General features: G+C 41.0%; 2 protein-coding genes across 3 annotated transcripts in view; one reads left to right on the forward strand and one right to left on the reverse strand.

The window, feature by feature from the left end:
* The window catches only part of LOC310832586 (uncharacterized protein), a 119,370-nt gene that overhangs the window by 88,647 nt on the left and 7,175 nt on the right, over positions 1 to 23,548 (forward strand). The window lies entirely within an intron of this gene.
* Positions 1 to 23,548, reverse strand: part of TRAK2 (trafficking kinesin protein 2) — a 43,099-nt gene that overhangs the window by 11,091 nt on the left and 8,460 nt on the right. The window contains exons 2-12 of one of the 2 annotated variants that reach the window (XM_083706715.1): positions 21,336 to 21,620; positions 20,497 to 20,691; positions 13,062 to 13,115; positions 12,472 to 12,548; positions 11,470 to 11,586; positions 10,080 to 10,289; positions 7,622 to 7,700; positions 5,913 to 6,043; positions 4,907 to 4,981; positions 3,822 to 3,959; positions 1,325 to 1,401 (exon numbers count right to left, since the gene is read on the reverse strand). In XM_083706715.1, the coding sequence (XP_083562841.1) occupies positions 1,325 to 1,401; positions 3,822 to 3,959; positions 4,907 to 4,981; positions 5,913 to 6,043; positions 7,622 to 7,700; positions 10,080 to 10,289; positions 11,470 to 11,586; positions 12,472 to 12,548; positions 13,062 to 13,115; positions 20,497 to 20,691; positions 21,336 to 21,372 (1,190 nt within the window). In that variant the 5' untranslated portion in view covers positions 21,373 to 21,620. The remainder of the gene's footprint in view (positions 1 to 1,324; positions 1,402 to 3,821; positions 3,960 to 4,906; positions 4,982 to 5,912; positions 6,044 to 7,621; positions 7,701 to 10,079; positions 10,290 to 11,469; positions 11,587 to 12,471; positions 12,549 to 13,061; positions 13,116 to 20,496; positions 20,692 to 21,335; positions 21,621 to 23,548) is intronic. The other variant, XM_083706716.1, reaches the window with a different exon arrangement.

The raw sequence follows: 23,548 nt of genomic DNA on the forward strand, positions 1-23,548 counted from the left end.
TGTGTCCTCACATTTGCCCTTTCCCCAAGTTCTTTGCAGCTGGCGTTACCATCCCCTTTCTGTACCCCATCGAGTGTCCTTTGCTACAATTGGCACCATTTCCACTTCTTCCTCCTTCCACACCTGTGCAGTTGGTATTCCTTATCCTTATTAATAAAAATATTTACCACTGTGCCTTTGAAAAATAATGCAAGGCTTACAATAAGGTAAAGAAACTTCAGAGTGCATCGTGAACACTGTGAAACAGAAGCAGCAGGGGGAAAGCACACTGTCTTCAAAACTTGAAGAGCTGCAACAGAAATACAAGGCTATCCATGGAGCACTCAAGAAGTGCCAACAACCCTGAGTTCTAGTCGGCTGCAAATTATAGGATATTATGGAGGAAAAGACTTGCCTGTTGCGTTCCTAAATTTAAATATATTTTTCTGTACATATTCTTTTGTGAGAATAAATAGGTTATTGTATTTTAGTGTTTTGTTGGAAGCTGCCCGGAGTGGCTGGGGGGGGGGGCCCAGCCAGATGGGCGGGGTATAAATAATAAAATAAAATAAAATAAAATAAAATAAAATAAAATAAAATAAATAAAATAAAATAAAATAAAATAAAATAAAATAAAATAAAATAAAATAAAATAAAATAAAATAATAATAATAATAATAATAATTTTGCTGCATTTTGGACTGCACTCACACCTGATTCTTGTGTTACATTGGGGACGAGGTAGTTGCTGCATGCCGAATAACCTTCTTGCATTACTAGGGTTACATAAGCAGCCAGGACCACCTACGGTTAAGTGACCACCACCATCACATAAAAAGAGGCCTTAGATATTCTTATACAGAGATGGGAATAGCTGGGAAGGGGGATATGGGATCTATAACTTCCTCAGCTAGCAGTGAAATGTACTTTTAAAAGATTTCAGGAGGGGTGAATTCTTTGCTTTCTTTTGTGCAGGCCTTAAAGTTTCTAGAAATAAATGACAACTTCTTTCCCCTCCATGTTTTACGGAATAATCTTTTAGAGTTTAATATGAATTAAAAATAAAATAGGATATGATGTTAAAGCCCTAAAATGCTGGTTAAGAAGGAATTTCAAGAAGAAATTATGATATGAATTCTGAAACAACTTTAAAAGGTTGCACTCGAATGTGCAGAACAATAATTTTGTCACAGCTGCTGATGTCGCATGACCGTGTAATGTATATGGAGGAATGCTGGTTTCTCAAACTCTTCAATATTTAAAGAAAAAGAAATTGGAGCCTCCCAGAACCAACTGTGACATGTCGAAATGCATTAAGGGTAGAAAAAACAAGAGCTGCACTTACTTTTGCTTAGAGAGGGATTCCTCATCCAGACTCAGCTCTCTCCTCATCGTTCCCTCAATCTCTGCTGCCAAAGACTCCTTAAAGTCAAGCAGATATTGGTGTTTAATGCCCAAGTAAGAATTGAAAACACACGTTTTCTTTGCTCAGGCTAAGCACATTTTAAAAAATGAAGGGATTAATTTAAAGTGGCTTTCTATACTCCATTTTTGTGTGTGCAAGTATTTACCGCTTTCTTGGAGCTAAGTGTCAAGTCTGGATCCTTTTCTGGAGTCATCCATCTCATCTCTAAGGGCTAGGTGAGTCATTCTTGTTTTTAATACCCCTCTACCACTCGGTCATTAGAGGCTGTTTTACTAAAAGAGATGTTTCTACTGGCTATTTAGAAAGGGAGATTTTAAGGTAGAACAAACAACTTTCTCTGCAGAAATTGAGAAGCTTCAGCAATGTAACTTTCTAGGGTACGTTCCCTATACCCAGATAAAGGTAAAGGGACCCCTGACCATTAGGTCCAGTCGTGACCGACTCTGGGGTTGCGGCGCTCATCTCGCTTTATTGGCCGAGGGAGCCGGCGTACAGCTTCTGGGTCATGTGGCCAGCATGACTAAGCCGCTTCTGGTGAACCAGAGCAGCACACGGAAACACCGTTTACCTTCCCTATTTATAGTGGTACCTATTTATCTACTTGCACTTTGACGTGCTTTTGAACTGCTAGGTTGGCAGGAGCAGGGACCGAGCAACGGGAGCTCACCCCGTCGTGGGGATTTGAACCGCCAACCTTCTGATCGGCAAGTCCTAGGCTCTGTGGTTTAACCCACAGCGCCACCCACATCCCCTATACCCAGATAGGACACAATAAATATCCCTTTATTCTAAGTAATGAATCAATGTGTTCTCATTTCAAGATTCCCTCCTCCTCCCTCCAGAAAAAAAAAAATCCACCATACTTATGGCTGACTTCAGTGAGAATTCACTATGAACAAGATTGAGGTTGCTAACAGAACCAGGGAAGCCAAAGGAAACTAAACTAACAAGTTGTGGATCAAGAATCAAGTTATATTTAAAATGGTTCAGAATTGTAACACCATTGTGCTTGTGTAAAATCTTGATGCTGAAGTTAACTATCGTGCCAAGTCTGAGGTCAGAAATGTATATGTTTATTGCTGAATTTCCATCATTCAGTTGCAATGATAAATTTCCCAACATTAATGAAGGAATTAAGTTATTCCTAACAGCAAATTAGCTGTTTCTGCATAGGAAGAAGTATTTAATAGGATCCTTGTTCAAAACAAATGCTTTTAAAATGTTACGTTCTGACTCTACAGTAGTCAGCAAGGCATAACACTGAGACCTTACTAGGCAGACAAGTGGCAAATAATCACAATATGTACATGGAATAAAGCCTGAATAAATAATTATCCAAAAGTTTTATTAAGCATCCTTGCAAAGATTGCACATTCTTTCTAGCCACATGATATTCTAGTAACTCCTTCTTTATTTTGTGTGCACAACTGTGACCAGTCACCACTAAAGGCTAAATACAACACAGTCTCAGATGACCATGCTGTGTAGTTTTTTTCTTCTTGACGGAAAGAGATAAGGAGGAAAAATGAAGCAGCTGCTTTTTCCACAGCCATCCTTGACAAACAAATGACTAAAGATCAGTCGGGGGTATCTATTCCTGCTTCCTCCCTCTGATGATGGAACAGGAGAAGGCGAAAAAAACAGGCACAGAGGTCACTAAGCGATTGGCTGAAAAGTCTGTACGATGGGTGAGGGGAGAGTAATAATGCTATAATGAGGATGCAAAGCCAGGAACAAAAGTCCCAGATACTAGATTGCACTGCTGGGACTGAAGAAGCAATATTTCTTGGAGTCCTTCTGCTAAATGTTTTATGGAAAGAGTGAACCATGATACCAGAACGACAGTGACCCTTGGCCACACTAAGACAAACCGTCATGCCTTAAGCATGAATACAAGGTCCCTAGGGAGGAGCAAAGCAATCATTTCACTCCTTACAAGAAGTCCACAAACTAAGGCTGATGTATACTAGAAATGTCAAAAGCCTCCTTGTGCAGAATTGCCTTGTTTTTATTTATGGTACATTTACACCCCTGCTTTCACCATTAAATCTTAGGTGGTGTACATGAACATCTCTCATCCAGAAAGTGCCTAGCTTCAACAAGGAGTCTGCAAATTTCAGCAGAACATGCGGTGACACCGTCCTCCTCTTCCAGCTGGTTTGTGTGGTGTGATCCACAATGGCAAACACTGAACAACGGAGGAGACGTCGGGGAAGCTCTCTTAGAAACGACAAAAGCGGAAGGCTAAATTTAAAAAATGGAATCATAGCATGGGAGAGGTGGAGACCATTAGATCCCGGAGCAAACTGGCAGCTCTCTTTATGGGACAAGGACAGTCACAGTTCAAGTTTGCCCTTGAGGTTTCATGTTACTTAGAACCAGCTGCCGGTATCAAAGAAAAGCCTTGTTGAGTTACCACAGGAAAGGCTCCGCATGACTGTGGGCGGCAGAGGAGGGCGGCATGGCTGGCTTTGCTGCGAAGGCCCTTCGCTTCTTCCTGAGATTCATGCAACATCCCCAGACACTCTGCACTCCGCTCTTGCAAGTCATGCAGCTGGAAGAACACAAAATGTCAGTCATTTAGTAGGCAGAAAGAACAAAGCTACTGAAGAGGAGGGGGGAATCGCACGTAAGCCAAGGAAACATTATTGCATTCCACTTCGGTATGTACAGAGAACAGCACAAAAATGATACCCCTAAAAAAACCCAAAATGTCATCCAACACTTCAGAATCCAGGGCTCCGACTTAATGTCTCTTGCTTTGTCTAAATAGTGGCATGTTCCTAATTTTCTTCTTTACAGGTGTAAGGCAAATGGCATAAAAGGGCTTTTTAGCAGAAAGGAAATCTGAAGTTTAAACGTGCTGTTTTCAGGAATCGCTTCCTTCTTCCCAGTTGAAGGAGAATTTCCGACGGCTACATTTTTATGTGGAAATTCTTCCATTTTAACAATGATTTGTTTCATAAAATAATCAGAAACATAAAAAACACATACCAGTCAGACTAGGCAATTTCAAAACTTTAAGGTACCTATATCAGGGATTTTCCCCCCCCTTAATCCACAGTTCTTTGGACATATTAAAATCAATATGTTGACATGCCTTCAGTACTTTTATTTTCCCTTAAAACTTAAGCAATGTAAGGGGAGGGCTGCTTTCAATTTGCTTAAATTTAACATATTAAGTATCCTTTATTGATTTCCCCCCCTAGTCAATTATTTTCCACTATTAATTACTGGGAAAAACTTCTGAGATATTTACACAACCTGTAAAATGAAAATGGCAATTTTCATTTTAGCTTTGCCTATTCAACGCTGGTCAAATAAAAATAAGCTGAATTGGAGCCAAAACCATTTGGGGTATGGAAAAAATTCCATCAAATATTCAACATTTTCTACCCAACCACCCACATAGCTGAGTGTTTTTCACGGCAGAAGACAGTTCATATCCTCCTTTCTCCTTCCCTCCTTACTTTTCAAATGTGAAAGTACAAAAATCAATACCTCTGCTGTCAGCTGTCTCTGGGCATCTTTGGAAGCTTGTAGGTGCAATTTCAACTCTTCCTTTTCAATTACATGCTGAGGGAACACAGAAGATGATTATTTCAGCCTTCTTTCCAAAATATTATTGGAAGTAACAATCATTTAGCACAAGGAACTGCCCTCCTATCAATGGTGGCAAACTGGATCTGACTGGCAGACCAGAACCAGAACTGGCCCACGCTCTACAGGGCACTTTTTACCACATCAACCTTATGTCATATGACAAGTGATTGAACTTTGAAGAAGCACTTAAATTGTGCTCACAGTTCTTCTTTTGCAGCCCCAGCTTGAATTCAAGCAGCAGCGGCAAAGAAAGCATTCAGCAGCGATCAATTCCACTTGGGAGTTCCCGAGTGGAGCTGGTTCCTGGAAGGACCTCCATTTGGTGACCTCAAATGGAACCATCAGCAGTACCTTCTAAGTCTCCCAACTGTTGCCCTGCTAGTGTGGGATAAAAAGGTAAAGGACCCCTGACAGTTAAGTCCAGTTGCGAATGACTCTGAGGTTGCAGCGCTCATCTCGCTTTACTGGCAGAGGGAGCTGGTGTTTGTCTGCAGAAGGTTTTTCGGGGTCATGTGGCCAGGATGACTAAGCTGCTTCTGGCGAAACCAGAGCTGCAAATGGAAACGCCATTTACCTTCCTGCCGGAGCGGTACCTATTTATCTACTTGCACTTTGATGTGCTTTCGAACTGCTAGGTTGGCAGGAGCTGGGACCGAGCAATGGGAGCTCACCCTGTCGCGGGGATTTGAACCGTCGACCTTCAGATCGGCAAGCCCTAGGTTCAGTGGTTTAGACCACAGCGCCACCCACATCCCTGTGGGATAACCTGCCCAAATCATATGTCAGGTGTGGGAGAGGTGAGTGTGGCTGGGGAAAAACCTCTTTGGCCAGAGACCTGACAAGCCTAAACTGACCCATGGACCAAATGTTTCCCATCCCTGGTCTAGCCTATGAGCACACAAACCTCTTTAATTTTATGCTGAAGATCAACAATCTGGGACAAGAGGGATGAGATCTCTTCCTGGTACTGAAGCAGCTCTTCATTCTTCCTTGCCAGCTCCTCACTCATTCTTGCTATCTGAGCATTCGTTTCCCCTAAAATATGCAGCACAATACATGGTAAGTTAAGGAAATGACTTAACTAAGTACTGCCCATACTAAAATAACATAATAAGGCTTTCACAAACCTAAGTTGTTGGTGGAGGGTGGGGAATCGTAATGAAACAGCAGCAAAAGCCAGAAACATCCAAATGGTAAAAAAGCAATCAAGGGAGGAATTCATTCCAGCACCGTGGTCATCATCGGTACAAGTTTCCCAGACAGAATTATCCCCCCTCTCTGCTCCTGCATGCTGTTCTGGGGGTTCTCCCAATCAAGCCAATTTTGGCAGGAGGAGGAGAGGGAAAGCTCTGTTGTGCTAATTGTTGTCCTTGTGCAGTCATTTGCCTGCTGGGCTCAACAGCTGACACCCATGGCAAGATGGCAACAATCCTTACTCCAGCCCACATGTTCTAGATTCTGCTTCTTACAGCAGCACTGGCCTTAGTCATAGCTAACATTAACCAGAATTTTGATATCAGCATCATACCATTGTTTCAACAACCTTGCAAGTACTAGTTAACACAAGATTTGTTCAGATTCCAGTCTTGACCACACTAAGGCTGGCAAGGAAACGTTAGGGGAATAGGCAATTGTGGGGGGAAGGGACATGGGGAAGTCACACACAACCCTGTGGCTCATTTTGATAGCTAGGTAGGTAATTAGAAACATCAGGTCGGTAATACATAAAATTCTTTAGTAGGTTTGTTCTAGGTATGTATGTGCAGAATTGAGAAACTGATATTGGTAAAGCAAACCTGGAGTATCAGTAGGAGATCTACAAGATCTTTAAGTTTGTGTGTCTGTTTTGAAAAAGGCCACTTTAAAAAGGATTCTCATCGGTAAGTTGCACAGCAGAGATTATTTGCTATAACTGGATGAGAACAACTAAAAGCCAGAAAGGTTGTTGAGAAGTGGCTCTTTTATTTATATGATGTTAGAATTCAAAGTTTTTGAAAACCCAATTATCTCACCTACAAAGTTTCAAGGGAGCCAAGAATAATGTAGTAATTCCTGGGCTTGCATTAAAGATGGTATTCTACTCGTTAAGTCAGAACGAGTTGCAAACTGTATTAAAGCATCAAAAATGTTAGTTGAAAACCTTTAGAAAAATATTATGACTGCTGAGCGTGAGAGATTAGAAAACGATCTGGAATATCATGCTTATATTAGAGAAAGAAAGAGGTTTGGGGGAAAAACAAAAATGTACCAGCTTTACAGGAGACTGAAATTCAAACAGTAATCTGTTTAGACCAGTGAAAAACTATTTTACAACATGGTATAAATCACATGGTTTATATTTTCTGCTATTTTCATTTATACTTTTTCATGTTTCTTTACAGAAGTGGATTTGCATTGTTGCCTGTGTCAAAATTTGCTTTATGAACCCTTGGGCTCATATGCAGCAGGTTTAGAAAACTTAACATCTTTAAGGGAGCTCAATGCTAGTAAGGCTAATTGCTTATACTGTACAGAGATATGACATGGAAAGATAGGGGTGTGGCTGATGAGTTTATATTCAAAGATAAAAATATTTCTCTTATTCCTAGGGGAAGAAACCACCTAGAGACTTACTGATCTCTTTGACACAGTCACTGACCAGCTGCTGCTCCTTCTCTTCGTATGTCATGGTTTCAGTCTTCAGATGGCAGGCCTTCAGAAACATTCAGAAGTCTTCATTAATTTTAAAGGTAATCCTGCATGTAAATTGATTCTCTCCTCTACCCACTCCCCAACCAATCAAAAATAAGTTCACTATATCCTAAGATGTTGTGAATTTGACAATTAAGTGTGTCATTTGTTTCCCTTTAAGCCACTTCCTTCACTTTAGGAAACACCAATAGCTATGAACAAATATGAAGTTGGGTGGTTATACAAATCAACCAACCACATTCTAAAACAGACACTTCAAAGGAAAACGTTTACTGCAAAAGGAGAAAGCAAGGAAATTAAGATTAACATTTCTGTTTGATCCACCTCGAGTTCAACATACTGCTAATTACCATGGCATTTTCTTTTTCAAATATGTAGACGTATTTGTTAAACCTTAGCAATGTGTCGCTGTACTTATGTTGCATGTCTGCACTGATGCTTCATAATGCATTTTTTTTTCCTGGTATCTTCTCTCTCTCTCTTATTTTTCCTTCTGTATTTTTCCCCTTATAATTCTAAAACACACACACACACACACACACACACACACCGTCAGAAAAATCCACTAGCCTGAAAACAAATGAAATCACCACTATCATGCAAGATGTTAGAGAATATAGCTTTTAAAAAATGGAGGTTTTCGTAATTAGTATTTTCATTTGAAATACAAAAAAAGACAATAAGCCTTCAGTAAAAGACAGAAGTCACTTTCAATCTAAAATAAAGACTTGGTGAGTATATAAAGAATAACCAACTGAACAATGTGGAGACAGACAATGTATCTATGGGGTTTATGAGACTGAACTCTAAACTAAATCCTCAAGGACCATCTTGGCTACGGGTTCGGGAGGACCTACTCCCCGCCTTCGAGGCCTTTTCCACCTGGCCTGGAATGGTGGGGCCCTGATTGACTCCAGCTGCAAAAGCTGAAGATGCTGAAGAAGCCACAGACCATCTTGGCTGTCACTTAGCTCAGTGTTTCCCAACCTTGTGCCTCCAGATGTTTTTGGCCTACAACTCCCATCATCCCTGACCACTGGTCTTGCTAGCTAGGGATGATGGGAGTTGTAGGCCAAAAACATCTGGAGGCACAAGGTTGGGAAACACTGACTTAGCTCACCCACCCACCCACCATGAACCACCATTGGTAGGATTGGCAGCAACAGTAGCTATGTTCTGTGCTTATGATATTTTATTCTCTTGTTAATTAGATGTGCATTTTATATTTGACTTCCTTTAGTAATGTTTTATTTTGGAATGTCTAAGATATTTTTTTGTTAACTTTGCTGCATTAAATGTGCATTCTGTGCGGCAGCTGATGTCCTTTGTAATGTTTTATTTTGAAATCTTTAAGATAACATGTGAGCATCCTGTTAAATGCTCTGAATGTATACTTTATATCTGTTTTATTCCAGATTGTTTTATTTGATGGCTTAATATGTTGTAAACTGCTTTGAAAATTTTCTTTAAAATGCAAGTACTGAAATGAAATGATGATGATATCACAAGCTTGTCCTGAGTTTTAGTAGATCCTTAAGATCTGTTTCCCAATTCCAGTTAAGAATGCTTCACAGAAATATGAACGTAGCTAAACATAATAATAATAATAATAATAATAATAATAATAATAATAATAATAATAATTTTTTTTATTTATATCCCACCCTTCCCAGCCGAAGCCGGGCTCAGGGCGGCTAACAACAACAAAATAGTACAACATTCTAAAATCATTTCGTTATAAAAGTAATTCAAATCAAATTGATGGCAACCACTGGGCCAAAGTTCTGTGAAGATTGCCAAAGGAGGGAGTCAGGCTGTGCCCTGACCAAAGGCCTGGTGGAACAGCTCTGTCTTGCAGGCCCTGCGGAAAGATGTCAAGTCCCGCAGGGCCCTAGTCTCTTGTGACAGAGGTTCCATCAGATCGGAGCCACAGCCGAAAACGCCCTGGCTCTAGTTCAGCCCAGCCTAACTTCTCTGTGGCCTGGGACCTTCAGGATGTTTTTGTTTGAAGACCGTAAGTTCCTCTGTGGGACATACCAGGAGAGGCGGTCCCGTAGGTACGAGGGTCCTAGGCTGTATAGGGCTTTAAAGGTTAAAACCAGCACCTTAAACCTGATCCTGTACCCCACCGGGAGCCAGTGCAGCTGGTATAGCACCGGGTGAATGTGATCTCGCAGCGAGGACCCCGTAAGGAGTCTCGCCACGGCATTCTGCACCTGCTGGAGTTTCTGGGTCAGTCTCAAGGGCAGCCCCATGTAGAGCGAGTTACAATAATCCAGTCTGGAGATGACTGTCGCGTGGATCACAGTGGCTAGGTCAGGGCGAGAGAGGTAAGGATCCAACTGCTTAGCTTGGCGGAGATGAAAAAATGCCACCTTACCTTTGTCCGAAGAGAAATGTTTTCCTCCTCTAGTTCCCTGAGTTTATCCTGCAATATATCCAACTGTAGAAGACTCTGTGACAGGTTGAAGGACTCATTGAAGCGCAGGGGTGTGGAACAGCTAGAGTCAGTCTCGCTTTCTTCAGAAGCAATGGACACGACACGAAGCAGCTCATCTTTTTTTGTTAGTTCATGTTGCAGCTGGTGAACCTGATTTCAAACAACTTTTTTTTACTGAACACGGTCAACGATGCACAACATTGCAACCACCTCCAGTGAACTGGGGCTATAGATTGCAGGGCTCCACCCTTTTCTCTGCAGTAGCTACCTATGTTGAACTGCCAATTGCAAGATACTTTTGAGACTCAATGAGTAACTCTGCTTAAATAGCTTGCCGCATTGTCCTACAAGACATATTATAGTATTGTTTTTCCCATCGCACATAGGACACTGACCAAGCATTACAACATTTTTCATACTGAATTTGCTGGCTGATTTGACTTCTTCACCACATTATGTTTCTTTTTCTTTTCCAATTTTTTTTATTGATTTTCCACATTTATCACAGAAATGACATAACAAAACAACACACAACAGAGAAAAACATACTACGCTACAAAAAACTAAACACACAAGAAAAATAAATTATTTTTTTCAAATATCCAATTCTCATTCCATTAATAACTGACTTCCTCGAATCGTCTCTAACTGAATTTCATTATATCACCTGTATAAGTTTTCCAAATTCATATTTCTAATGATATTAACTCCTTTCATTTACTAACTTCTTCTCCTTTATTAATATTGTACTTCATAATATTTACTTCCACATATTCATATTCTACCCCTAAGCCTATTTGTTACTTCCAAGAATTTTCTATTTATCTAAATATTCTTTAAATTTCTCCCAATCCTCTTGAGTCTCCACTTCTTTCTGGTCACGGATTATTCCAGTCAGGTCAGACAGCTCCATAAAGTCCAACATCTTCATCTGCCACATCACATTACAGTGGTGCCTCGCAAGACGAAATTAATTCGTTCCGCGAGTCTTTTCGTCTCGCGATGTTTTTCATCTTGCGAAGCACGGTCCGTCACAACTGCGCCTCTTCAAGCGGCTTTAGGAAAAAAGCGAACAAACTCGCAAGACGTTTTCGTCTTGCGAAGCAAGCCCATAGGGAAATTCGTCTTGCGAAGCGACACAAAAACAAAAAAACCCTTTCGTCTTGCGTGTTTTTCGTTTTGCGAGGCATTCGTCTTGCGGGGCACCACTGCATGTTTCAAATAAATACACATTTCTGTAGAGGGTTTAGTCTGGTGCAATCATCTGATCTTCCACCATACAGCAAGCACCTCCGGCCACTTAAAATGCTTCAGGTTTAATAATACTTACTTTATCAAAGGCTTGTCCCAGTTGTTCTTCCAGAGCTTCATTTTGCTCAGTTAGGATATGGTTCCGTTTAAGTAGGGCTTGTCCAATTCGTGCTGCCAATTCAAGGTCCCGATCTCTCTGCTCAGAAAGACCAAGAGAGGACTTTATGATCCTGCCCAAATTTAAGATCTGCATTTAAGGTATTGCTTGTGTGCCTGCTGTTAAAATTGACTAGGATCTGAGCACAGAAGACAGGGCCTTCACAATGGTAGCTCTGTAGATGTGAAACTATCTTCCAGTTAACATTTATTTGCTTAACCCATTCAGACCTGGCATTCAAGAAAGCCTTAAGAGTTTCTTTCTACTATTGCCTCTCCTTAAGAATTTGCCTGATCTAATTTGTTATCTCTTATGTGCCTGTTTATCTGAATCTACACACTGGGCTGGTAAATTTGTACCAAACCAGTTAAAAACAAACAAGCTATTGTTTAATGTGAACAATCATCACATTGGTGCGTGCAGCTAATGCAGTGTTTGAATCATTCTTCTCTTGTGGTTGCCACAACTTCTGCGAACAAGCCAATGCCTATTTTGACATGATGTTCAAATCGAGGCTCGTGGTTTGTAAGAGCCAACATGGCGACTCTGGCACTCAGTTGGTGAGCTCCAGCTGTTTTAACATCCTTTAATAATTATCTGCAGCTCTTTAAAATGTGACTTATTTTTGCCTAAACATTCTCTTTTAATTCTCAGACCAATTCTTGGTAGCACAGTGGTTTATGACTTGAGTCATAAATCTTATTGCCTGCTACAATTTTTTAAAGAGATCTTGTAACTCACGACATCTGCTTTGAGGAATGTCTGTAGCACAGTCAGTTTTGGGCACCTCTAGGTATGTCTGGGAGAGCTCAACATCAGCCATACTGAGCTAGGTGGACTAATACTTTGACTCAGCTTAAGGCAGCTTCCTATGTACAGCAAATAAACCTTAGCAAGTACAAAAAAAAAAACAAAAAACTGTACCTCAGCCAGCAGATGTGTGACCACTTCAACATCATTGCAGTTGTTTGTCATCAGCTCTCGTCTGTCCGTGCCAAGAACTGAAAACCGAAAGAACTTCTTAATGTGGTTTAAACAAAACACAGAGGGTTGAATCCAGTGCTCCGCATGCTTCACTCCACTATGCAATTTGACTTGTTTCCTTTCCTCCCCCTCCATGTGTCTCCAAGATCTGCTCTGAAGGGTCCCCCAACTCCCCAGAGATGATTTTAAGGGCACATGGAGGGGGCAGGAGAAAAAGGTGTTTGACTGTGCAAATGGAAGTCCATTGCTGGAGTGTTGGATACCACCCAGAATCCCTAAGTGATACACACTTGGGAACTTTCAGGATACTTGCGAGAATTAGTGGATGGCTTGAAAGACATGTTAAAATGTACATGGAAACCATGAAACAATAACAGTATGGAGCAGTAGAGAGCAAGAGGAATAGGGGAAAAAACTTTAGCCATTAGTTTTAATGGAAAGGTCCATGACAACCATGGAAGTGTTAAACAACAAGCAATTTCTACTATCTCGTCATGCAAAGGGTGGGAACAGGTGGGGACTTGAATTACCTTGGGCCTGTTTGCGAGGTCCGGCCAAGGAAGAAGGGGGAAGTTCAAGAAGAGCTAGTACGGAAGAACAGAATAAAAGCAGAAGAGGAAAAGGAAAACATCAATAGTTACAAAACTGTTGTGGTTTCTGGATTTGTGGTTTGGTTACCAAAACATACTTCTATATATAGCCCTGAATGTTCAAGGAACTTCCTATTACTGTGTCAGATGTCCTGATGCAGCTGGGCCAATCTGTATGCAGAAGCACGAAATGGCTCAGTAAAAACTGTACATCCAGCACCTGGGTCTGAATCCCTTGCTGGACAGAATGCGTGCATACAGCAGATGGTTGACAGAGGTGACTGAGAGTGGCATCTACAGGAAAATCCTCACATGCAGCAATATTTGCACTCCACAGCGCCACACAATAGGATCTCTAGACTGAGGCCATGCAGCACATCAACTGTTTACATCCACGAGGCTCTTTCTACACTGTAGATACTACTGTATTCTGGCCTCAGATAAGGCTTTTTTAAAAAAATGCCAAAACAGAAAAGCAGCTGGGAAACATGTATGCGCAGTTTTATTTGTCAACCATGTTTTCTTATTTTCTCATTTTGCAGATAATCAAAGAACGAAGAAACAAACAAAACCGCCATCTGCCCTCCTCAGGAGATAAGATTACAGATTACCATGAGGCCAGCACCCCCTAGGATAAAACAATTCCAGTCACTTATCCAAATGAATAAACAAATTATATAGTTTAAAATTGGACTAGCCATAAAATTTTGTAGTGTGTGGGAAGTTGCACTGTGCCCTCTTTAGCTGTGTGCAGTTGTAAAAGCAACATCTGAGCTATTGTCATGAACATTTTTAATTCCTAGGAATGTTTATGGTGATCTGATGTTTAAGTGTATACATGTCACACAGCAAAGATAGATAACTGAACCTCACCAAGCAAAGATGTGACTGCTTCAACATCAATTAACTTTAAAAATGGGTACATCACCTGATGGGCACTTAGTTGGACACACTCCAAAAAATGAGTGTTCATTATCCACAAGTATCTGAAGAAACATCATGCCTTGTGGTTCTCATTACTGTATGATGTTCAATGGCTGGTAGGAGCTGATTTAATTTCCCACTAAGGCAGAAATTCTATGCACACTTACCTAGAAGTAAGCCACATGGATATACAGTGGTACCTCGGGTTAAGTACTTAATTCGTTCTGGAGGTCCATTCTTAACCTGAAACTGTTCTTAACCTGAAGCACCACTTTAGCTAATGGGGCCTCCTGCTGCCGCCAGAGCACGATTTCTGTTCTTATCCTGAAGCAAAGTTCTTAACCTGAAGCACTATTTCTGGGTTAGCGGAGTCTGTAACCTGAAGCGTACGTAACCTGAAGCGTATGTAACCCGAGGTACCACTGCAGTTGGACTTACGGAAAAGTGTGTTTAGGATTGCATCTTAAAAGGTTTAGGGAATGCATCTAATCCAATGTGCATGAAAATCTTTTAACACAGATCACAGAAGGTTCCGTTGATTTACAATGGATATGGATATAGGAAGATGTTATATAATTTCCATCCCAAAAGAATTTCATTTGTAGGCTTCCACAGTGTGGAATGTTGGGCTTTTACTGTGAGAGGGTACAGAGAAGAAGCAAGTGTTGCCTCCTCAAAGCAGTTATTGCAGAGCTTACTTACTCAGAAGTATGTCTCCCTATACTCAATGGGACTTACTCTTAGGAAAGTGTGCATTGGATTGCAGCCTAAAGTTCCCTAAGGAAGGGCTTGTGGGAGCCAAAATAAAATGAACATTAAAGGATATTTTGCATCCCCCTTATTTCTGCCTGTGGTATAACTGATAAGCAGAGTCTCAAGTTAACTTCTTTTTAACCTCTCCTCCTTTTCCTCCCTTCCCGTGGAGAGTGAACTTACTTTCCTGTGAAAGCTAGCAGCAAAAGTATCCACCCTCTGCTCCAACCGGTAGGAAGAAAAGTCAGTTCAATAACAAGCAAGCCCTGGTATTTCCCTTGGTGTAAATCCTAGGTGTGCCACCACAGAGCAAATATAGACAATTGAACCTTAGCAAGCAAAGATTGACTATTTCAACATCAATAATTTCTTAAGGTGGGTACATCATTCTATGAACACTGAGCTGTTTTTTCATTGTTTCACTGCTGTACAACTCCAACAAAGAAGTGTTCACCTAGTTATAGTTAACGCACATTATTTATGAATGTTTTGATGTGTTTTGTTTTAAATATCTAATTTTTAAATACTCTGACCAGAAAGGCCCATGGTGATGGATTATGCAAAGGCCACTAAAATGTAGCTGGGGCACTCCCTGACTTATAGAGTAGCAATACCCTGTGTGCCATAGAGAACAGTAAACACATAGATCGCAAATATTTTTTATGCCTCTATTTATATCCAAACGGTTTACAGATTGAGGTTGAATCCTGACAATACAGAAGTACTGTTCTTGGGGGACAGGAGGCGGGCAGGTGTGGAGGATTCCCTGGTCCTGAATGGGATAACTGTGCCCCTGAAGGACCAGGTGCGCAGCCTAGGAGTCATTTTGGACTCGCAGCTGTCCATGGAGGCACAGGTCAAATCTGTGTCCAGGGCAGCTGTTTACCAGCTCCATCTGGTACGTAGGCTGAGACCCTATCTGCCTGCGGATTGTCTTGCCAGAGTGGTGCATGCTCTGTTTTCTCCCGCTTGGACTACTGCAATGTGCTCTACGTGGGGCTACCTTTGAAGGTGACCCGGAAACTACAACTAATCCAGAACGCGGCAGCTAGACTGGTGACTGGGAGCGGCCGCCGAGACCACATAAAACCGGTCTTAAAAGACCTACATTGGCTCCCAGTACGTTTCTGAGCACAATTCAAAGTATTGGTGCTGACCTTTAAAGCCCTAAATGGCCTCGGTCCAGTATACCTGAAGGAGCGTCTCCACCCCCATCGTTCTGCCCGGACACTGAGATCCAGCGCCGAGGGCCTTCTGGCGGTTCCCTCACTGCGAGAAGCCAAGTTACAGGGAACCAGGCAGAGGGCCTTCTCGGTAGTGGCGCCCTCCCTGTGGAACGCCCTCCCAACAGATGTCAAAGAGAAGAACAAGTACCAGACTTTTAGAAGACATCTGAAGGCAGCCCTGTTTAGGGAAGCTTTTAATGTTTGATGTATTAGAGGATTTTAATATTTTTTTTGGAAGCCGCCCAGAGTGGCTGGGGAAACCCAGCCAGATGGGCGGGGTACAAATAAATTATTATTATTATTATTATTATTATTATTATTATTATTATTATTAATTTGAGAAGAGGTCAGAAAGAGGGAATGAAATAATTAATTTTTCTTAAAGAATGGAAGGACAAATGCCTTCACAGCTTAAGTTCTAAGAACAGTTGCTTAGAGATGCTGTGCTCTCAACCAATGGCATTATCAAATTCTTCAAAGTGCTCTAGCAACTTTGCGTTCTCAAAGCACTTCACAAACATTATCTTCAGAGAATTCTCATAACTATCCTGTAAGATGGGTCAGTAACACCCCTACATTTTAAAAGCATTATATAATGGCAGGATTCACACAAAATGGCAAACCGTGGCTTGCCATGCACAAGCAGATCATGTGCATTTTGCTCTTTCACACTAGTGCCAGGAGGAAACAAACCACAATCCCTGGCTAAACATTATGCCCAAACCAAAAATCATGGGTTGTTTTTTCCCATTCTAAACCACAATGGTAATTCAAAATTTGTTCTTGGTGTTTATGACTTACTGATAGGCAAACATGACAAATATGCCATGAATATTGAAAGATCAAAGGAAGAAAAGGAGTCTACGATCTCACTGGGCAAGAGTCAGCCCGTTGTATAAACCGAAGAAGCTTTTTAGCTCCCAGGCAGAAGACACATGCCGTATTTTTCGCTCTATAAGACGCACTTTCCCCCTCCTAAAAAGTAAGGGGAAATGTGTGTGCATCTTATGGAGCGAATGCAGGTTGTGCAACTTTCGCTGATTTGCGCACCAATCCCTCTTGCTCTCCTGGCTTCAGGGATAGCCGCCTGAAGCCTCTTGAGCGCAGTGGGAGCGCTCCCGCTGTGCTCCGGAGGCTTCACGTTGCTTTTGCTGAAGCCAGGAGAGTAAGAGGGATCAATCCCTCTTGCTCTCCTGGCTTCGCTTTGCTAGAGAGGCGCTGCGCAGCTTTCCCTCTCTGTGCAGCGCCCATTCAGCCAACCGGGAGGAGAAACGGAACCCCTTCAGTTTCTCCTCCTGCTTTGCTGGAGAGGCGCTGAGCAGAGAGGGAGAGAATGTTTTTTTCCTTGTTCTCCTCCTCTAAAACTAGGTGCATATTATGGTCGGGTGCGTCTTATAGAGCAAAAAATATGGTAGTTTAATTCTGTATCTTGTAGGGACTTTCCCTCAAAAGCTAAAAGAGCGAAGGCTTACTAAGACCACTCACAGTGCAGTTCTACTCATGTCTACTCAGAAGTATATTCTAATGAATTCAATGCAGCTTACTTCCAAGGTAAATGGGTCAGGATTTCAGCCTCAGTGAGTTTATGGCTGAGGCTAGATTCAAACTGTGTCTAAAGAGATTGGTCAGGATTACCACCACGCTATTCCAACAGTCATCTACAATTCTACAAAACGATTCCGGATTGATAACTTGTAGTTAGCCCAAAATCAAGATAAAAGGAATCTATGTGAAGTATTTATGTGCCCACTTACCCTGTAGAGTGACAGCTGTAAGCAGCTCTTCATTTTGATTCATGTCCCTGTTGTCTAGTGCTATGTCTGAGTGCCAGCATATGTATATGGAGCAGTTCAGAATATGCCAAGAAGCAGTGCTTGTTCAGTATTTTTCCTTCTGCAGCAGGCACTGCCTCTGGGCCACAACACAAGAACTCTCTAATATTTACTCAAGTTGTCTAGCAAATAAACATTCCTGAACAGCAGGGCCAAAAAGCAGGGAGGAGCTATACTACAATACTATACTATCAGCACAGTGAGTTCAGAATGCATTAGAAAAATGATGCTTTAGTTCCCTAGATTCAGAACTCTAAAAATATGCAGCATTGCAATTTGATCTAATCCTCCTATAGAAGTTAGATTTCTTATTTATTCTTATGCTGTAGGTGTTCATAGAGTACTCTAATCCAATGCAATACTGATTCTGCCCTGCTAAATTAATTACTGATAGCTGTCAGCTTTCATTTGAAAATATTCTGATGTTGCATTGCTGTGACCATGCAGACCAGAGTTGTTTAAAAATTTCAGGGCAGCAGACCTGCTACGGATACAAGTTACTGATGGGAGTCAACCAGGTAAGTTGTAGAGATGCAGAAGAAATGTGTTGGAATAGACCTGTCACTAAATCTCCTGGGAGACTGTACTCATTTTGCCTAACAGTTTTAAAGTGAGTTTTGGGGGTGGGAGCGATGGGGAAGCATCAGGAAGAAAGAATACATGGTATACGTCACATTGCATGAGTCCAAGGTGGTTATGTGTTCATCTCGAAACTAATCAATTTTTGAATACAATACTATGAGACTAAGATACCTTTTAAGCAGCCGTGGATCCAGCTCATTATCAACTTCATATAACCAGGACAGCCAAACAAATTAACCCTCTAAAAATACAGACGACTTGCAACTTATAAGGGGGTTAAGTTCTAGAGATAAGCACATAGAGCCAAAATAGTGTATAGTCAAAACACACACTCCCTGCACCTCTAAATGCTCTCCCAAATACAAATACAGGTGGCATTGCTGATGTTTTCCCACTGGATGCCCCCTGCCCCTGGCCAAGCATGTAAAGCTGAATTCATGCAAGTTAAACAGGTTTAAGTTGTGAGTTGACCATAATTGCCTTTACCACCTCCAGTCCAAGAGTACAGAAGAGCTGTAATTTTTAAGCCTTGTGCACAGTATTGCCAATTGGGTTTTTGTGGAAAAACACAAGGTTTACTTATGACACACACTTCATTAGACATCTGCGTGATCCCATGCAGAAATATGTGCATGTCGTCTGTTTGCATTCATATTTTTCTGGTCTGAAAAAGACAATCCTAGTTTTTAGTGAAAAAATGACCAAAGCAATTATTATGCAGTCCTAACCAAATTGTCTTCAATAGTACCAAATCATCTGTTTAGGAAGAGAGAGCAGTTTGGGATTTTCAGTGAGAGCAAATTGTTTCCTGCTGTGGGGCCAAGCCTACTTTTCAAGCTTATGAAACCAACATTTCATAAGGCTCTTTTCAACATTTTGGCAAAATTAAGTTCTAAGAGTCCAGAAATGTGAACACCTACCCACAGCACACAGCACATTTTGTGATGATAAAATAGCTTAAAGAGTGAAAGTGAAAAACATGGAAATAAAAAGCTGTATAAGTCAATATTTAAGCGGACCTACATTGTTAGAGTTGTATAATCAAGTTATGAAAGAAAAAAAAGATACCAAGGCTATATTTTAAGGGTTTTGCATATAATCCAAGGTAATTCTCTCAGTTATAACCAACCATTTATTACCCATAAGCTATGTTCTTTTGTAACTCTGACCAAGAGTTATAAAATGTGAATTGCTACCAGCATTATGCCTACTAGGCTGTTACATTTGGAAATAAACATATTTCTGGGTGTGTGTACTGAAAATATGTGAACTCATGCAATGTTCATCTGAAATTGCTTAGACCTTCCACTGTAGAACATGGCGTGAAACCAGTATGGTTTCATGGATGAAGTTATGAGCTTTGACCTGAGAAACTTTCAAGTTTCAGTGCAACCACAAACTCACTAATGAGCAGTATTGGTTCTCATTATTATACGGCCTTCAACTGCTCTTAGAAACTGATTACATTTCACAATGGGGAAAAGATTTTATGCATGCATACCTAGAAGTAAGCCCCAGTAATACAACTGGACTTACATCTGTGTAAACATGTATAGATTGCACTCTTTGTTGAGCTTTTTTAGGGGGGATTGCTGAAAATCGCCACCTCTCGTCTGTCCCATCGCCGACAGAAGCTGCCAATCGCCTGCCCAATTGCTGCAGCATCAGCCAATCAACACCAGCCATTGATGCAGCAACCAATAACACGACCAATAGCTGCTGAGAGCCGTAGCAGCAACCAATCAAATATCCACCCTATGCACAATCCATGTATAAGACAACTCCAATTTTTAGCATGATTTTTAAAGAAAAAACCTAATCTTATACGTGGAAAAGTATGGTATATTGGTGCCTCCTGGGACTGTGTTGGGGACCCCAGATACACAGCACCTATACTGTACAAAATTTCTACAAGTCTTGTCAGGTCACTGTAATTCTCACTTTGTCCAGCATCACAAAGGCCAAGCTGAGGCTGAGCAGGGATTTGATCAGGGCATCACCTAAGCAGTTCATTTATATTTTCCATTTCAGTCCCTGGCAGTGGGCCAAAGCACTTACTCATGTAACGGATGGTCTCTTCAGAAAGAACCTGAGAAGAGATTTCAGAGACATGACTGTGGCGGCCTGGAGACTGGGTCCAGTCGGCGTTTTCAGAGAGACATAAAGAATCCACACGTAACTTGTATTGAGGCAGCTGTTCCTCCAGCATGCTCACCAGCTCAACTTCAGCGAGATCTTCATTAGGACAAACATCTAAAAAGGCATATATAGAGGCAGGCATCACGATACCTGCTTTGGGATGAATACTAAAGGAAGTATTTATTTGCTTTGCTTTGACAATAAAAGCAGCCATGATAGCTTATCAACAGTGATTTAAACCTAGGCTAGACAGAAACAGCACAATCAGTACATTTAACTAAATAAACACTGTAATAAATTAGTAGCTTTGTCAGCACCAAACTACTAAAATGCATCTACGTGGGTTTCCCCCCAGCTTACACATTTTCCAGCTAATAAATGCAAAATGCATTATTAACTAAAGACTAGAAATGCTTTTATGCATTATTTTATATTAAAGCTGTAGATCAGATCAGATCAGATCAGATCACTATTTGGTTAAAGGTTCTGTGAGTACATAAATCTTTGCAGTAGATTAGTGACCATTTCCTTTGCAACTTGTGTCTTTAAAAAAAATATTCTAAAGGAGCAGCACTTTTGTCTTGTACTGTATAGATGAGGGGTTCATCCAGGCTGTGTAACTATCTGTCCCATTTTTCAATCCAAACAGTTTATAACAATTGGAGTGACAAAGACTTTTAAATTTTAGAAACTGCCCTTCGTCCAAAAATGGATTCCAGAGTGGTATATCTGGGCCTTTTACCTGATTTTCAACTTACCAGTGATGTTTTCTGAATCTCTGTGGTTGAAATTCATGAGGTTTGCTTCACACTTCAGTTATTTGGAAACCACATCCTGTATGCACACTGTGTGTTGCTCCTTCTCATTTTGGTTGATTGTTTTGGTTTAAAACCAGAGTAGACAACAGCCATTGGTCTACACTGGCATTACGAGTATGTGCTTCTTTCTTCAGCTGCGTTAGGTCCGAGGTGACACATTTGAAAGTTGCACCTCATTGAATATTACGATCTTTATGTTATGATCTTGCCTGGATCGGCCATCATCTTGAAATAAATTCAAAAGAAAAAAAATCAGTTTTAGACATTAAGCTGAACAAAATGTCAGGAAGCCATTCTATGAAGAAACACAGGCAGGGTTCACAATTCATAGCTCTTACTACTTAACGATTTTACAGAAATAGTTAAGTCAAGTTGTGCAGCACCTACAACTAGCCTCCTTTCTTACGATTAATCATGTTCAACAGCTACAGAACTGGAATGGCATCAAGTCTTTTATCTGTTTCCACTGATAAATCTCTCCCTGGAACCATGAATCAACTCCTAAGGACTGTCCACAGGTTACAGTGCCCCAAATATCTTCTTAATTAGCTATGCCATAAACAAAGCTATCATTATTAAAAGGTAAATTACACAACGTTACACGTTTTCCCCAGTTAATTCAGTTCACAAATTCCCCAAATACATTATAGATATTTCAGGACAACTTTATGAATCATAAAGTACTACCTGTACCACATTCTTTTTACGGGTCTGAAGCTTTGTATTAATTTAAAGAATAATCTGTGATAATCACATATCCATTAACTGGAGCACTCCAAGGGACTCTACTGTACTGTATATGTTGTTTAGAAGCGCATGGGGTTAAGCAAGCAACCTGTTTATCTGTACTTGCACCGTTCATTGATCCTGTGAGGAGCTGGCATAATTATATATTTTTCTCACATGTGATCTACTTTCTACAAAAATCAAAATTAACACAGTAGTTTAATGTGCATTACGAAAGCAAAGAAAACAGCTGCCTCCTCTTATAAGTAAGGTAAAGGTAAAGGGACCCCTGACCATTAGGTCCAGTCGTGGCCGACTCTGGGGTTGTGGCGCTCATCTCGCTTTATTGGCCAAGGGAGCCAGCGTACAGCTTCCGGGCCATGTGGCCAGCATGACTAAGCCGCTTCTGGCGAACCAGAGCAGCGCACGGAAACGCCGTTTATCTTCCCGCCGGAGCGGTACCTATTTATCTACTTGCACTTTGATGTGTTTTCAAACTGCTAGGTTGGCAGGAGCAGGGACCGAGCAACGGGAGCTCACCCCGTCGTGGGGATTCGAACCGCCGACCTTCTGATCGGCAAGTCCCAGGCTCTGTGGTTTCACCCACAGCGCCACCCGCGTCCCTTTTCCTCTTATAAGTAGTTACTTCTGTTTAGAAGAGATACTGTATATTTAAAACAAAACAAAAGAAGGGGGAGTAAACAGTAAAAAGCATTATTTCCATTATTATTTTTACAAAAAGCCCATATTCACACATGGACACTGGACAGCTTTCGCTTCCTTTTACAGTATTAAGATGTTGGAACCTTATCTAATAAAGCTTGTTACTTCCTGCAGCAAAACAGAGCACAGACAAAATTTAACCCTTTTAAAAAAATCACTAGACTTGTATATGTACTATGGTCAAACACTAACACTTAGTTTCCTGAAGTAAACATAACCAGGTTTTTAAACTTGGCTCCATTGCAATGTTAACCTTGCCACCTATTAAGATATGAAATTTCATAGAATCAAAGATTCATCTGTCTAGAATGTGATTTTTAAATAATAATAAAAATAATAATTACTATTAACAAGAGCACTATTATTTGAACATGCAACACAACTTTGGCGCCAGTTGCACTGTCTACCAGTGTGTTTCTGGACTCAAATCAGAGTGGTAGAATTGATCTTTTAGTCCCTAAAATGATTTGGCATTGGATATTTTAAGGTCGGCCCGTACCAGAAGACTTTGCCCACAATCTAAGATTCGTGTCTGAAGTCCTGAATGTGTGCTTGTCAGCGATATCCGTTAGGCTGACAATAAGGAACTCTCTTCCAATAAACATTCATTCGGCCCTTCAAATTCTGGTATTCAAGAAAGCCTTAAAAGCTTCTATCTTTACTATTTCAATTTGATACAGAGGCCTACAATTTCCTTATGAGAA

The sequence above is a fragment of the Podarcis gaigeae genome, assembly GCF_964106915.1.
Source record: "Podarcis gaigeae genome assembly, chromosome: 1".
NCBI lineage: Eukaryota > Metazoa > Chordata > Lepidosauria > Squamata > Lacertidae > Podarcis > Podarcis gaigeae.